General features: G+C 44.2%; 1 protein-coding gene across 1 annotated transcript in view; it reads left to right on the top strand.

Annotated features, from left to right (window-relative positions):
- Positions 1–16,008: 16,008 nt before the first annotated feature.
- The window catches only part of TCF21 (transcription factor 21), a 2,852-nt gene continuing 1,008 nt past the window's right edge, over positions 16,009–17,852 (top strand). Inside the window, exon 1 of the mRNA XM_010574669.1 lies at positions 16,009–16,680. Coding sequence (XP_010572971.1) covers positions 16,231–16,680 — 450 coding nt within the window. The 5' untranslated portion in view covers positions 16,009–16,230. The remainder of the gene's footprint in view (positions 16,681–17,852) is intronic.

The following is a 17,852-nucleotide window of genomic DNA, read 5'->3' as shown; positions in this document are numbered from 1 at the left end:
CTCAACATCTTGTAAAGATCAAAATTAAATCCACTGATTGCAACAGAGAGTTTTGCATGAGTAAACCCCAAAGAAATTCAGGATGCAAGCTGTGTCTTTGTGTCAGATATTGTATAAAATTACTATGAGTCCTCATCTAGACAAGCTAAGATGGAATGGATGGGACAGAAAGATACTGGATGAAAGAAAACCTATTCTTACACTCATTTTGAGAGGGCAAGCTAATGCGTAATGCACCTATGCATGATCTACCCATGCTCACAGTGCAAATGTCTGGGCATTAGGATGTGAATCTATATTCCTTAAATGACAATGTAGTGCCAGAACCACAGCACTCACATTCACAAAACTTTCCAGGAATGGTAGATGGACGTCATTACGTTTTCATCACAAAAATGACAAATTACAACCCACTATTGGCAGCAAACCTTCAGACATGTCTACATGAAGTCTGAGTTCACATCAAACACTTGAAATATTGCCATGGTCTTTGGTGGGAGTAGACACAAGCAAACAGTCTGGTACCCTGTGTCTAATGGTGCCTTGTCTCTTAGGTGTCAGAAGAAGGATTAAAACCCCCTATCAGATAACTAGTCAATTATCCAGTTTTTCCTCTGTCCCAAAGGGGTTTTATTCTATGCTGTAAAATATGAGGTTGGATTACCATTATTATGATCTTTGTTTGCATAGTTACAGATGTTGCTGACGGTCATAAAATTATCTAGCTCTTTTAAGAGTCCAGCCACAATATATTATCTTGATGACCACTTACGGCAGTGAACTCCACAGATTAGCTACATGTTGGGAAAAGTGGGGATTTCCTTTTATAGGGACAAAATTTACTACCTTTTAATTTTATTAGGCAGGGGTATACCTCTCACAGTTTAGATTACATGAAAAGGTATGTCTGATTTCTCTGCTGGGTCAAAAATAGTTTCAGAAACTATAAATGCAGTTTGATACTTATCAGACCAAAACCTGCACTCATTTGCCAAAGTACAAACCCGAATGAGACTTACAGCTCCCCACATGCTGGTGGCCTCCTGGAATGGGTTTGCATCTCCGACAACACAGCTCCCCTTCCTTCTCCCCCTCACCGCCATCCCCCCGGCCTCCAACCTTTTGCTTGTCAGCACTAAGCTCTGTCCAATTATTCATCTTTTCAAAAGTGATTTATTTTCAGGATAACCTAATAATGTCAAAACCAACACTGTTATGCTCTATCACCCACCAGGATGGGCCAGAGAGGGAAGGGGGCAACCGTGTTGATTCACTTTGCCTTGCACTTCTCACTTGATGGGCTGACGAATTGTACAGCCAACAACTTAGGAATCATTTGGTCAGTTTATCATAAACAACTCCCTTCTACTCCTTCACACTTCCTAATAACATTGCTCTATAGCAGTTGCAGCACGGTTCCCTACCTCCTGTTTCAGAGGTAATTATTTTTTTCGTGCAGCTCCATCTCTGCCGGTAAGGCATTATACAAGCTGACTAATGTTTTGTGCCACTGAAGCAATTAGGTGGAGTTTGTCAGATTGTTTGTTTGTCTTCCAAAAGTTTTGTTAACAAAAATGAGAGCCCTCTTGGCAAATTCTCATTGTTCATCTTACAAGGGACTGGTTGAATCGCTACTCTAAGACATGCAGACTGGAAGTTTTACCTCCCAAAGAGGTATTTTCAGGAAAATCAAGGACTTGCAGAGGCACAGTGCTTTTTCTGCTCCTGTTTTCTTCCTTTGAAGGAATCATTTCCACCACTGGCACAATCTCCATCCACCTCTACCACATGTGTTACCTGGCTGATGCTGGCAGAACCTAACTCAAGGCTGTTTACTTCTTTTTTTTTTTTTTTTTTTTCAGCCAGTGCCCCCTCAGTTGTTGAGGGGTGAGCTGCAGCACAAATGAGGCAGCTCCTGCTCCCTCTGCTTATTTCCCAGTTCAAATGCGGCACATGGAGGAAAAACTTGCTCTCCCTCTGCGCATGGTTGTGCTAAAACCAGGCAAGAATCTGCACAAAGATATGTGTTGTTTTTAAAAAAATCATAACTGCAGCTGAAAGAGGGTTGGGAGAACTTACTAATGTTACATTCATTTATATATACAAGCAAAATCTCATGAACTCTTGTTCCATGACTGTTAATTCCTTCTTCGGTGAAACAGCCAATACACACAGTGGCAAGAGTGTCCTTAAGGCTGCATGGATATAAGGGCTTGCAGCTCCCGGGGAACATGGAGAGATCCCTGTGCTCTGTTGTAAGTAGGAGTCAGTGGATGACTTGGAATAATCTAATTTGTGCAAGGAATATATTTCATTTACATTTTGCTCTCAGAAAAAGCGAGAGCACAGTAAACAACATCTTATCTATACCCATATATTCAGCTCAGTTCCATGGAGTTTTGCCATTGACTCAATTGGAACAAGATCAGTCCTTAATCATTAAAAAAACACATTTTTACTCATGTTCTCCTGCACTTTATGCAATATATTATGTTGGAATGGAAGAGACTTTTTTAAGAAGTGAACAAGCATTCTGGCATATTCTGCAGGATTTTGGATGACAAATTCCTAGTGCAATAAATTGCCCTCTCCATAGAAAAGTCTTACATCCAGCCATTTTGTAAAAATTCACTTTATGTGTTCTTTTTTACAGTCACAGACAAAAGAATATTTGTTTCCTGACATTCTCAGTATATTATTTTTTATTTAAATGATTGAAAGGAGAAAAAAGTCAGCTATTCTGTTTCCTTCATGAGGAAAATTAAAAAAGACAAAGTTTCTTAAATAAAATTGAGTTGCAATCCAATTAAAGGGACCTGAAAAGAGCTCTTGTTATTTTATCCTTGCAGTTTGCTTCATTAAACTTACATAAAAGGTAGGATTATCTGTTTTACATAAGTAAATAATCTTAACTGTTTTCTTCAACTATCATCCTGGAGGTATTGCCCATATTATGTATTATAAGGCTAAATGAGGAAATGAGCACCTAAAATGGCACTTTAAAAGAGTGCTTATTTTCAGTCCTTTCTGAAGAACTCCTTCTTGTGTATCCCATATGACAATTAACAAAGCTCATTATATTGCAATACATTAACATAAAGCAATTTGCTGATTATCACATAAAGTGTATGAATGGCCAGAGAGCACAAATAAAAACCAAAAGTAGGACAGGATAAAGTGTTAAACCAAGAAGTTTCTGATCAAATTCCAAACACTGATCCACTTTTTATTGTCAACACGATTCCCCAAACAAGTGATGAGGAACCATCACAAATGGAATGTTTCTGCCTTTTTGTTTGCATATGAATGATACCAAAACCCGCTTTTTAATTAACCATTTTACATGGAACTGGATCCTGATGCACTCACATACACCCTACCACCAAATGATGCATCTTAATTTTATTAGGCCTTTGTATTAGGTATTAGCCTATCTGAAAAGATGTCACCGGTCTGATCGTCATGAACACTTTGGGTTGGGTTAAATTACTCTCTTTCTCTCTCTTTGCTGAACTGTGAGCAGAGGTATCTGCCCAGCAGCCTGTTAACCTGACATAAATTATCGGATGAGGCTACCACAACAGGAGGAGGAAGCTGAGGAAATGTGTGGGTTAGCAATCAGCAAGCCTATTAAACTGGTCCAAAAGCCCACCCTTCGGATTCACAATATCTCATGTTTTGGCTTGACCAAGAGGCAGGTTGGTGAAGCAAGAGAATCTGTGGGGGTGTGAAAGGGATGACCCTGGAAACAAAATATTGGTTTTACATCTCAGGGTATCCGTTACAGGAGAATTTCCTCTGGCGCCAGCAGGTATTTGAGTAGGCATCTGGATGGATCCCAAAGGGGAGAAGGAAATGGAGATGGAAGTTTTTAAAGGGGATCAAGATGTTAAGCCTTAAAACTGTTTGAATGACCCACAATGACTAACCTGCAAGGTTTTTTCTGTGTAATGACTTGGGGGGGGGGTGTTTAGGGTTGATTTCTTTTTTCTTTTTTTTTTTTTCGTTTTTTTTTTTGTGTTGGTGGGGAGTTGTAGCCAAAAGTGCAGAAGGGCACTAATAAAGGAATGCAAAGTCCATCCCTGATCACTGATGAGGAAAATCATCTGATCCATAGCAGCCTCCTTTTCTCTACACTGGGCACACTGATCATACAGCTGATCCTGAGAGCTCTTTGCTGCATTCCCAGTGCTTTTTAAAACACCGTTAGTGGTCTTAGTAACTGCAATCACAAAATATCACAGGCTGGATTGATAGAGTTTTACCCTGGAAGCAAATTTTAGCACTTATTGTTCCCCTTGGGCTTGGGAAAGAAAATCTTCCTTGGGGGTCTGAAGGCTGATTCATTATATCTGATCTGTCTGCTGAAGTGCTCAGTAAAAGTGACTCTGATTTATTTGGATTTGTCACTATAAAGGTCTCTGGAGACAGCTATTTATCCTATGGGATTCTTGACAAATTGGCCAAGTGGTCTGGGCAGTCCAGAGGGAGGATGGTCTTCTCTGACCCCTCACATGGCCAGAGAACAGGTAATCATTTCCCCGATCACAAACACACACAGAAATCACATCGTTGCCAAGACTTCTCCACCCACCCAGAAGCTGGTCATCCATGGCTCAAATCTCTGCTTGATCTCACCCAAAGGTAAGTCTGAGCTGAAAGAATAGTCTATAGCTATAGGAATAGCCAGGTAACAAAGAGCTCATGGGATGGATTTATGCTGATGAGGGCATGTCCTGCTGAACTGGAGCCTAGCAAAGGTGTTTGTCTGGTTGAGGACAGAATTTCTAAAATACTTGACTGTAATGCAGTAGGATCAATTTGGACCCTGACTTTAGCAGTATATTTTAACTCCCTCCCAGCAAGGCATCCTTCTAACTGCAAAAGGGAAGAGATTGAGCATGGCAAAAAAAGGAGGAGGGAATCTGCTGCTGTTTTCTTACGATCCCACTTGTGTGACTTTCCCCATGCCATAGTGTATAAGGTGGTGTAGTGTCTAGTGTCAGTTCTTCCCTTTAATTATCTGCTAGCCCGGCTGAGAGCTGTATAAACACATTACGGTCACTTGCAAGTAATAGATACTGCAACTGCATCCATCTTTCCCTTTTAACTCTTTCTGTCTGTCCTGCCTTTTGTGTTCCTCTGAATTTTATCAAACAGTTCAATAATGTGCACTTTGGTCCAGTTTCTTCGGAGCTGACTTAAGCTACTGATCCATTTATGGTTGTCACAGGGAAATAAGCACCTTTGGGCATGATTAAGGCCACTTAAGATCTACGTTGCCTCTCAGATGCAGATGGAATAAATTCAGGATGTCATGTCCAGAAGTATTGTTCCAAATGAGAATGGAGGTGATAAGAAAAATAAAACTAAAGGGAAGTGTAGGAAAAACCTGGGAGAATGACAGCCCACCTTGAAGTTAGCTTGCTGTTACTCAGGGATTTTATCATCTTGGCACACAGTTCTCCTTCCCATTCATACCCGTGTGGCGCAAGAGAGCTTTGGCTGATGCCAGCATAGTAGCATAGGCCTGAAACGTTCAAACTGGAGGAAACCAAGTTCAGAGGCAGCTGAAAGAAAGTATGGGGGGGATTAAACACAGTGTGAGGGGAAATTCTGCGGCAGTGACTGTTGTTTGCAAGGGATGCACACAGCAATGAGCTGGTCTTAGCTTGTCTTACAGCGGAGGATTCAGGCCCCAAATGAATCAATCCAGATTGCATTCAGCATAAAAATAGTGTGAAAGTAGCTAAAGTTCATGTTACAACCTCAGAAAGAAACACCGTAGACTATTAAAAGGCACTGGGGGTGGGAGTGTGTCCTGGAAAGGTAACAGCAATGGTCTCTTTACTCTACTTGGTGGTTGGATGACTTCAGCCTGGGGGTTTTGCTTGGCAATCTGTCTTGCTAAAAGTCAGGGTAAGATAAACTGTACTCTGTCTCTGATTTCTGCAAGAAAGAAAACAATTGAACGACTGGTCATTCATCACTGAGCCACCCTCCCCCCTCTCCAACACCTTGTATAGGGTTGTATATCCTGGAGCTGTTTAGCTTTCCTCATCCATTTCTTAAAAGGAAAACAAAGAATTTCAAGTAGCAAGATATGTATTTTACAACTTTCCTGTAATAAAGAGTTCAGAATTGGAAGTGACTGATCAATAAAGAAATTACTTGTCTGTTGTTACAGTTGCCATATTCAACACATGTATCATCACATGCCACTTATGTTAAGGGAAGTTTAATATCAAAGGACCTCCTTTTTTAGCCCTGCTTCTGCAATTGTGGTCATAAATACATTTACTTATTCATAAAAAAAAAGCATTCATCTTTGTATACCGACAACCTCAAAGTCATCTCAGATGCAGCTTATGGACTTACAAATGTGTGCTTTTACCATTCAGTTGTGGAAAGCAGAGAATATCGTTTGAGAAGTTCCTTGAACAGTTTGAGTTAAATCAGCTGTTTAAATCAGTGATAAACAACCCCACACAGAACAAACTGCAAAAATTACAAAACTGCTGTGAGACAAGCAGACTGAAAAGGGGAAAGGTGGCATACAAAGATGGGAAACAAAAGTAGTTGGGATATATGGCCGTAGGAAAAAGCAGTACCTCGGGTGAGAAGAAACAGCTAGGCTTGCTCTGGTGATGTGAATGTATGCTCTGCTCTCAGGGAAGCAAATGAAGCTGTACTCCTCCTTCTAACAAATCCAGCTTCGTGCTGCTTGTGGTACAAAGTACTCTGCTTTGGGTGCTGAGCCTGCCTGGCTGCTTCCCACGCCCGTACAGAGAGATGCTTCAGAGCACGTTATCCTGCACGTGGCTACCACACGGGTAAGTACCAAGGGAGTCTTAGAAACCAGTAAGGTGGAGCGGGGGAACTCAAAAATGGACATTGAAAGAAGATGGGCCTAAAAGCTGACTTCTCTGCAGCCCCATTGCACCCTGAGAGTCTGCATTAGCTCATGATTTGAGGAAGTAAGACCCTTCATGGTAGAGACAATTAGTTACAAAAAGGCATAAAGAAGCCTAGTAATGGATTTTAACTCTCCTAAGGGAATCCTGTGTTTTTACTGAGGAAGGATTACAGGAAACCGAAGTAACACTTTATTTTTCTTCACAGAGAGCTTGGGGAGTTTGGAGAAATTTAGTCAATGGTGATTTGCTACTTGTGCTATAGTGTTACCAATGATGGTACTCGTGGTCTGTTTATTAAACTTTTTGCTTGTCACTCATCACTAACAGGATCAAAACTCATTGTTTTTCTTCTTATAAAAGCAACTTTTCTATCTTTCAGAATTACTATGAGGTTGAGGGATGAGTGCTTTCATCTAAAATCAAAGTCAGGCAAGTATCCATTTTGTAAGACACGTAAGCATAAAAATGCGCCAATGTAAACATCAGGTATCTGAATGAAAAATGTTAATTGGCATTTCAAGAAATGGGGAGACATTACAAAGATATTTTAGGCTTTCAACATATTTGCAGTATTCTAACATCAATCATTTTCTTGCAACTAACTATCAGGTTATTTATCTTAGCTACCCTTGGTATCCATTACCATAGTGCCTAAGCCCCTCATAATGTTCTGTAGGGCAGGGAAGTATCCTCATCCCTTTTTTACCACTGAGAAACTGGAGCAGAAAGGATCCCCCTTTTGTGGCCACCTAGAAAGCCAGTAACATAGCAGAAAATCAACCTACATACCCCAGGTCTCCAGCTAGCACCTTAATCAAAGAAGAGTCTGTCTCTTTTAAATTGGCCCAGTTTGCACTTCATTAATTTGCACCATAAATTGTAGAAGCAAGGCTGTGTTACACATATCACTGAGCCATTAGCTGTAAGACTAATTCCACCATTCCACTTAGAAACACAGGAACAACCCAGGGCTTGCATCCCAAAAGGGGCTTTGGCTACACGCTGCCAAGGAGAGGTGAAAGATTACAGTGAGCCAGGCCATGGGGGGAGGAGAAAAAGAAAGATGACATGGTGCACTGCTACGGGTGCTGCACCGGGCAATTCCCAGAGGCTCTCGCTGGAATTGCTTGCTCTTCAGGACAGAATATGGCTCTCGTCCTGGGAAGCCCAAGCTGGCCCCAGACGTCCGGTGTGCATTGGAACCCTATGGGAGTTTGTGTTGTGACTCCCCTTAAAGCCCTTGTGCTCAAACAGATTGGCTGAGCAGCTCCTCGGTGAGGCTGTTGTGTGGAAAACTTTTCTGAGGAATTCATCCGCAGTGTTGAGAGAAAACTTGTGGATACTATGTCACGCATATATGTCATCTTTTCCACTCTGTGGAATTTCAGTCAATATAGCTCATTGTGATCACATGTACATCTTTCTTCAGTCCGTACAGATTACACATCAAGATATTTCTGCCACCAAATTTTGGTATATGGTGAATGGCACGGTATATGATGTCTGGTATATTTGCTATGTAATCCAAATGGCCTGCGTGACAAAGACAGACCTGCCTTATTTTGGCGCAAAATTTGGCTAATAGAAATCTATTGTTCAGGGTAGAACAAACTGAAATGATGTGGGGATTGAAATAAAGCATCAAAATGAAAACCCTTTAGCTAGCCACAAAATCCTTCCTTACTGTTTTAAATCAGGAGCTTCCGGATAACGTATTTCTCTTCACACCACCCTCAGCCATCGTCCCATCTGATCTTAAAACATAAGCAGATACATATCTGAGTCCCATACCTTTCTTCCTAAGAAAAGGCTGCTTTAGTGGTTGGTGTCTTGGAACAGAGGCCTTATCTTGCCAGCAGTTTTTAAAAATTTGGCCTTTCTGCTTTGGATGGACTCAGAGCAGCTATTAGGCGTTGTTTTCTGTTTCCCCTCACCAAACTGCACAAGCACCCAGGGCCTGCTACTTGTGGCTAGCAGAAGGTCTGATGGCTCGTCTCTCTTTTCCTCCTTTAATCAGCTTTCCTTCTGGGTTAGCCACACCTCCGGTTAAGAACCGAATACTGATGGCTGTCGGACCGCAGCCTGAGCATCACCCCGGACCTTTACACACAAAGGAAAAGAGAGGAGCAGGGAGGGGAAAGAGAGCAAGACTGCCTTCACAGTCCATGCTTGGGGCTTTTTCTCCCCTTGCTTCTGTAGTTTCAGTTCTTTGGTCCTTTCTCAGCCTCCCGGGACTCCACTGCAACCCATGTTTATAGTTGTCTTTCTTGCTATCCCCTAGTTCATTTTTAAAGCCATTTATTTCCTCCAAATTACTGAAATAGACTTTTATTATGTGCTTTTGCAATACCACTTTCTAAAACAACACCATTTTCTATAAGTATTATGAACTACGATATGCACCATAAAACCAGAGGACTGCACTGTGGCAAAGTGCCATGACCCCACTTTGGGGATGTTCCAGGAGCTCTGAGAGTCACAGTTTGTGAGGCATGTATAAGGCCTGCCAGAGTCAAAAGAAATGCACAGTGACTGTGGTCTTTCTATGTCACTTGAGTAGGATGTGTAATCTTTCTCCCTTGCCTTGCCAGCTAACATTCCCATTTAAGACTCATCCGCAACACATACTATCTTCAGCTAACTACTGTGTTGGGTGAATCCCTATGTGCAATCGCACAAGTGGATAGCTGAATATTACCAGTTTTCTGGTTTATTATATCAGTATTTTTGGCCCAAATATTTTTTCCAGCTATGTACGCCCACTCCTTTTGATGTCACTGCAGTTAGGCATGTGTATTTAAAGGTTTAATGTGGCCACCTATCAGAGCTGGTAAAACGCAAAGCCCCCATGACAAATGGAGTGCAGGGAGTCCAACAGCACAAACTGTGGCCAATTCGATCTGTAATAGCGTTAAGCAGCCCACAAAAAGTCTGGGTCCCAGCATGTGATGTTTCATTTGGATGGGAACAGAGGACATGGGCCAACCTACTGCATGTAATGATGGATGCTGCGAGAATTCGCCTTTCAGAAGCTGTGAGCACTTTAAGTGAATAGGAATTTCAGAAAATCTGTGTCTACATGCACACATATCATGCCATAAACCATACAAGTAATAAAAGCTCACCAGAATAGTTGACATTCTTCCTGCCACTCCCTGACAAAATGTTCTTCTTTTCCAAATTTCCCTCTGAAGCAAAACTTTTATTTTCCAAAACTTTATCCAATGTGCTAATTATTGGAAGGCAAAAGAGAACTTATTTCTTATCGACAAATTTCATCATGTCTTAAAGCCACAAAAATGCAAAGGATTAACCAACAAAGAAACATCATGGAAATAGATATTCAAAATAAAACAGTTATGTCTGCATTTTAATCCTTCAGTGATAATTTTGCATAAGATATATTGGCTTTTTTGGCATATTTCTCTTTTGACCACTTCATAAAAGAGTCTGCAGTTTACAATGCCAACTACCAAGTAATATTCCAGAGATGCATCCTGGAAGCAGTGGATAGTAATAGTCCCTGTAGTAGAGATGGAAGAGGATACCTCTTCTCACTGTCTGTGAGTTTCCTTTTGGATTGGAATAAATGTGCATTATGCAACAAACATGACTCAGCCACTTAGGTTTGCTTCCTACAAGGATCCAGCAAAAGGAGATTCACTTGCATGTCTGTGAAAAGTTAATTGAAAGTTTGGGCTCAGTGCTCATGTCAAGGATTAGCTGTCTCGTTTCTGCTTCGATAACTTCTACAGCTTACACGCTGCTTGTTTCTGGTGTACTCAGCTTCTAGCTGACAGATCCTTTGCAAGACATTGCTTAACACACCAGCAGTACCAGAAACCCTCACCAGAGACCTGGCATAGGAGGGGGAAGTGAGTCACACGGGGATTTGATGCATCCTTCATGATTAGGACACTGACCTTGTTGCCAGCATCTCTCTTAGGCGTTAGGATATTTAATCATGGCTTTGTTTCTAAAGAGGCAGCTTTTGCCATTCTTGTTCATACAGTCTGTTTTACTCCGTGAGCAGCCCTGCTGATTTTTGTGAAGCTACTCAAAGGAAAAGGTACCAGATGGCATAAGTCAGGCTGGTAGAAATCATTCCGATATTATATGTACAGGTTGCTGCTGTAGACAAGAGCACTACTTATATGTGTCATAGCTTTTGTCATCAATGTGACAAAAAGGATTAAATTATAAAACCTGGAATTAAATATTTTGAGTTTCATAAAAGATTTTTTCAATATCCACTAACAAGATTCTTTTGGAACTCCATTTCCCAGAGTTTCCATTTTTGGGGGTTTGTGACATTTCAAGGTTTAAAAAGTCACATGGAATGCAATTATGGCTGCTACATAACTTTCTACATAAATTTTCTTAAAACTGCAGTTTATTTCCTCTAATCAGTAAGACTGAAACTTTTCCATTCTAGGTATCAGCAAAACTTTTGGATATTTCTAAATGAGAATAGAAGGAAATATTGTTAGTTTTTTTTCCCCACAATAAATTATTCTAGAAAACAGTTTCTCAAAAAGCTCTGATTTCTCGGGGCTTTGAATCAAGACGTTGGGATTTCTTGGGGAGGTGTAGTGATGCTGGTATCGCATACAAATATGTGCCTCTTTGGGCCAGTCCCCCAGGACAGCCTTTTAACGGTCTTGGCAATTACATTATTTTTTCTCTTTGTGTATTGCTTTATGTTATTTATCACAATGTCTTTTACCTTTCAAACCAAAACTGTGACCAGAAACAGATACACAGCACTGGAAAGGAGCTGTGGGAGGGTTTCAGTGCCCTGGCCCTTCCGAAAAGCTACCCCACTGTTACAAACAACTTTGATCCATTTCTGCAACACTGTCCATCCTCTACAATGGACAAGACAAAATCCTACTGCAAAAATGTCACCGTATTATTATATTATTAGTAGTATTAGTATTATATTATTAGTATTATATTATTAGTATTATTCATATATAATCATATATTATTAGTATTATTTCACTTAAGGTATGTCAAAGTATGCTTCTGAGGTCCCTCCACCATTTTACTTCATCTCCAGGTGAGACCAAGAGTGAGGAGGAGAAATCTCAGCACAACGAGATTTTTTTTAAAAATTGCAACTTAAAAACATTAATCCAGTTGTACTTTTATTCCTGATTATTCTCAAACCTGACTGAACATGATTCATGCTCAGCTGGCTGCCTGTGGGTGACTTCCTTGGTTATTCTCCAAATACAGGAAAACACCTGTATTATACTTGGGCAAAGAGTTTTAAAACCAGCTACTGATTATGTTTTCCTCAGCTGTGGGTGATCTGAGGTTTTCCTTGGGTGACTGTTCAATGTACAGTGAAAATACGGTGCCTTGATAAGTGACACAGAACATCAAATAAACCCCCCCAAACCCCAAGCCATGCCATGCAAAATCATGCAACACTTGCAGAAATCTTGGCCTGAAGTTCCAAAGCTGTTCTCAAATTACCGTGTTATTCCAGCCCAGGGGAGGGAAGGTTGGAGGCATAAAAAGTGGGGCTTTTTTTCCAGGGGGAAATCTGTAACCATAGACCAGCATAAGCCTATGTGTGACATGTCCCCCATACCTAAAACCCCTCAGACCAGGCATCCCGAATCTCTGCCCCCAGCATGCCTGGCATGTCCCAGATGACCTTATGGTTTAGTGGGCCTCTATTAGAAGTAAAAGAGAGATGCACTTTCCTGTGTAGCCAGAGCAATGCAGAGGAAAAAGTTATCCACAGGGCAAATCCACGGATTTGTACTGATGTTCCCCATGCCAGTATTTCAACTTCCTTTTTAAAATATGAATGAAGAAGTGAATGTACTGGAAAGGCCAAAAGGACTTTAGCTCCATCTGTCTTTCCCAGCCAGTTATTAACCCAGCGGCTGGCCTGTGGTCCCAGTCATTTAACTGGAGAAGTAAGAGGCCACACCATTGCCACGCTGGCTGCAGCCATCTCAGCTCTCCCCTTCCCACAGGATTGGGTTAGTCTCCACCCCATCGGTCCCTACCCCAAACTGGGATTGCAATTCAGAACGAGTCAGGAGGACTGGGCTAGGCAATTCAGGTGAGGGGAGAGGGATTGAAACCAGGAGCCAGATCAGGCGTACAAGCCCTCGGCTTGCCAGGAAGGACATAAGGAGCAGGAAGGTTGGAAAAGGAGAGGTTCAACTCATGTAGCAAACAAATAAGGAACCAGGAGTCACCTAGAGATGAGAGGATACAGTTTTTTAGGTCTGCCCATGCTGGCCCCTTTGGAGAGCGAAAAAGGGACGATTATGTTGTTGAAAAAGTGTGTCACAGAATGGATGCATAAAGGACTCAAAAGTACATTATACTACATGTATGTAAGTGTATATCTCACACACACACAGTAATCGCCACCAAATGAATATAAAAATGTGTCCTGGATCTCCACAAAAGTGTGTGGTCTGTATTAGATCAATTTTACTGGCTCTGAGGATTCAAAAAAGTATGTAAGTCAGTAAAAGCTACAAATGTGTGGCAATTCTAAAGGCTCATAGCACACATGTAGGCATACCTTGATTTTTAGAATGCACATGTAGCAACATATTAAAGACACTTTTAAGAAGCCGGATCATTCCTTCTGCTTTTTACAAGTTTTTAGAAATTACTGAAGTAAAGCTAAAAGTAAGTGACAGAAAGGATGTGAGTATATACTTTTGTTGTTGTTTTGTTCTTCCGGGAACTTCTGATGCTGAAATTTTGATCAGATTTTGTGCTCCCTGGTCATTCGTGCTTAGAGACACAAGCAACTTAGTTTTCCATCATCCTTGCTCCAGTAAGAGTCTTGTAGCTCATTTCTAACATCAATCACTTGGACTATAAATCTCCGCAATGGATATGGCCATTTAAATCTCCACCTGCACAAACAACAATCAGGCCTAGAAAATAAGGAGGCTCATAAATCTCCACGCTGGTGATTAGTAATATTTTGGATCTGCAACAAGCATGTTATAAAGAAAAAAGGGGAAAAAAAAAAAAAGCAAAGCTAATTCATTAATTAGGACTGATATGCTGACAATCTGTTTAGTTTATACACAGAGAAAACACAAACAGGGCACAGTTAACATAACAAGATGTTAGAAGTTAGTGAATTCCCAAGAGCCCAGGGCTTGGAGATATGGTATCTTAATGTACTTATCCTATTGTGAGTGGGAAGGTGTTATCTTCCAGCCAAATGGTAAAGAGCTGGTTTAAAGTTCAGGTTTGCCCTTTTTCTTCTGGCTTACATGAGCCAAGGAACCAAGATGGATCAAGAGGTAGGAAAGACTTCCTTGCTAGTTACCAAACATGACACTCTGCCTCCTACTGAAACTTTAATCTGCAGACAGTACATAGCACTTGGCAGACGTACCAGTTTGGCCCACCACGATTTTTGTTTGTTTGGCTGGTTTTTGTTTAGTGCATACAGAAAACCCAATGTGATGGTCACACAGATCAGTAAGAGACTTTCCTGTGGCTCCAGTGACCTTGGATTAATTCCAAAGCCACTGCATACCATGGTGACATCTTAGGCTGTACATTTTTGTCCAGAGCTATGTGAATCCTCAGGTAAGCAGCTGAGTAAGTGGAGTTGCTCTTGCACTCAGATCAATCACTGTGTTCAGAAAGGTCCCATGTTCAGACCGTGCCCAGTTCTTTAGTCCCCTGTGTTCAAAACCCTGGCTGCTGGGGGACCTGTGAGATTTCAGGAAGTGTGTGAGGAGGGAAGGAGCTATGGGAGCGAGTTCATGCTTCACTGGCCTCTTTTGGGCTCCACATGTGGGTTCAGAAGATGATTTTACATGGAGAGCAAGAAGAGCTAGGCCAAGGTTAACTGCTTGTAAAAGCCTGCTCTGCAGAGACTGAATACACATATGCATAAAGATCATCACTGCAGCGTACATCTGCTCATTCAAACTACAGAGCAACCCACTCATTCACACTAGTGGTAAAACGATTGGGAACGTTTGGCTTCAGTGGTTGCAGAGTATGGCCTAATGCCCTCGCTCCCATCGCTCCCACAGAAGCGGCCTTATCTTGCCTCTTTATTCAGACAAAACTCCCTGACTTTTGAGCATGCATGAATCGGCAGATAAAATGCTCCACGGGTACAGCAGAACGAACCACCAACATCTGCTCTGCAACAACACTCCGAGAAAAGCGTTTTCTTCCATGCGATCTCTACCATCCAACAACCCCCCTCCCCTTCTCCTTCATTTCAGCGCACACCCTTGCCACCCCATCCACCGCCACACCGACCCTCCCCGGTGGCGCGGTGCTGTCCCTCGGCTTGGCGGGCTCCGCGGACCACCGGGATCTCAGCCGCCTGGCACATCTGCGGACTGGGCAGCCTCCGGGATGCCTACAGCTGGGGGGACTCAAGGAGTGAGAGGGGAGTGGGACTTGTCGGAGGTCACCCAGGAAAGCTGGAAGAAGTCAGATCCTCCTGCCTCCAGCCCCTGGGCTGTGATGGCGAGGTCCACGCTGCCGGCCGGGCGGCGGAGCGCTCCCTTCCTGGAATACACTAGTAGCTGGACAGGATGCGTTCACAAATATAATCATCCACAAATCTCCCCCAGATTAGGTTACAAGGCAGCGTTTTGACGGCACGCATTACAAAGCTCCCTGGAAGGCTTGGCTGGTGGATCTGCTGCTCTCTCTGCTCATGACCCATTTTGGCTTTCATCAAGAATCATGACACCAGCTGCCTGGGTCATCTAGGAGGCAGGGAGGGGGAGAGCAACCCTGGGCTGGAAAGGGAAGTGGGGAAGGAGAAGGAGAAGGAGGAGGAGGAGGGGGGAGGATAGAAAGACGGAGCGGGGGGAGAGAGAGAAAGCGAGTTGCTTTGCTCCAGTTGTGAAGATTTGAATCCCAGTTCCGAGCTCTCGGCAAAGGCTTGCTGGGATACCTCATTCCCTGTCCTGTGCAAAGGTCTGTGATTGGGGATGTGGTGTGCTCAGTGGGCAGGGCCCCTCCCCTGGGCTGGATCCGCCTCTCTTATCCCCCAGATAAATTACTAGTGTCCTCACTAAATTCCTCGGCTTTCTCTCTCTCTCTCTCTCTCACACACGCTCACTCCCTCCCTCAAACACTGGCAAAGCGGGGTTGGGGGGCGGGAGGGCGGGGGTCCTCTCTGGACTGGTATCGCGCCTTAGTGCTGGGGGGGGCGGGGAAGGGGAGGAAAATACTGGTGCCCCTTCTCTCCTCCGCCGCCTTGAAGTAGATTTGAGGAGCTGCCCTTCCTCCCCCTCCTCCCCCTTCCCGCTGGTCCTTTGGCATCTTCCAGACCATGTCCACTGGGTCCCTCAGTGATGTGGAAGATCTGCAGGAGGTGGAGATGCTGGAGTGCGATGGCCTGAAAATGGATACTAACAAAGAGTTTGGGGCGTCCACCGAGAGCAACGAGGAGGGATCCAATGGCGAGAATGGCTCCCCTCAGAAGGGGAGAGGGGCCTCGGGCAAGAGGAAGAAAGCTCCCCCCAAGAAGAGCCCTTTAAATGGAGTGAGCCAGGAGGGAAAGCAGGTCCAGAGAAACGCTGCCAACGCCAGGGAGAGGGCGAGGATGAGGGTCCTTAGCAAAGCCTTCTCCAGGCTTAAGACCACCCTGCCCTGGGTGCCCCCAGACACCAAGCTTTCCAAACTGGACACCTTGAGGTTGGCCTCCAGCTACATTGCTCACCTGAGGCAGATCCTGGCCAATGACAAGTACGAAAACGGCTACATCCACCCAGTCAACCTGGTAAGTCACAGCCCGCTGGGGCCAGGCACTCTGCGTGTATGTGCACGGGGAGAGGCGGGCGAGGAGCTGGGATGGGGCATGTGCGGGGAGAAACCTTCGCTGTGCTTCTCACAGAGAGGCTGGTGCCAGTGGGGTGGCAAGGGGTACTGTGCGAGGGGACAGGCTCCCAGCTGCCCTCCCGCCCTGTGCCCCGAGAGCTGAGCCTCCCGGGCCCTGTCCCCTGCTCCCGGCAAGCCCCTCCAGGGGACAGGCAGGGGCCATGCTGGCCACACATAGGCAGGGACAGGCTTTACTGCCCCAGAAATGCCTCAGAAACCTCAGCAAGTTGATGGCAGCTTTCTACCTGCAAGCAGGCGGGTTTAGGAATTTGGGGTGAGAAAGGTATGTTTTAGGAAGGACCCAAGCCAAGGACCCAGGATTTACTCTTATCCCTCCTCTCTACCCTAACGTTTCCTGCCATAACAGTCCGCTCAAGCCCTAGCTTTTTAAAGACAGAGCTCTTGGGGCTCTGCACTCAGCCGCTCAGATTTGCTGGGTCCAGGACGTTTCTCCTATCCGTGTAAACTAGGAAAGGAGAAATCAATACCAGTGTGGGCTCCCCAGGGCGGGCGTCTGCCCCAGGCACACTCCGCAAAGCCTCCCTGGGCTGCACAGCGTCCCTCTTGCTGCTCCCACCACGCACAGAAAGTTTTCCCCAGCAGCCCAGGGTCTCCCTGCCGTCCCTGGCCACCAGAAACACCCAGTTTCCAGCTCTAAAAATACATGCGACTGATGTAAACCGGGGGCGGGCGAGATCCGCCTGGGCTCTTTTTAAACATCCAGCCTTTACACTGCCCGCACGTGTGGACCCTGTCAGATAAAGGGATGGCAGAGAGGATCTGTGGGGACGTTTCACTGGGGCCCGGCTCTGCCTTTTGAGCTCTGGACTCCGGGGGAAAGCACATTACCAGCGGTGTCTGCTGATAAGGGCCTGGGAGGTATTTTTTTGGCTAAAACCAAAATCCTCAGCACAGCAACACAGGGAAAAAAAAAAAAATAGTAAAGCGAACCCAGCACCCAAGCCCAGCTATAACCCGCCGCACTGAGGCACACCAAAACTTGCCCCCCGAGCCGCGGGAGGCCGGGGAGAGCGGCCGGGGGGGATGCCGGGGGCTCCGGGCGGCTCCTGCGCC

The sequence above is a fragment of the Haliaeetus leucocephalus genome, unplaced genomic scaffold, assembly GCF_000737465.1.
Source record: "Haliaeetus leucocephalus isolate CR32 unplaced genomic scaffold, Haliaeetus_leucocephalus-4.0 Scaffold450, whole genome shotgun sequence".
NCBI classification, from domain to species: domain Eukaryota; kingdom Metazoa; phylum Chordata; class Aves; order Accipitriformes; family Accipitridae; genus Haliaeetus; species Haliaeetus leucocephalus.
Note: the sequence above shows the minus strand (reverse complement) of the source record. Positions and strands in the feature narration are given on the sequence as shown.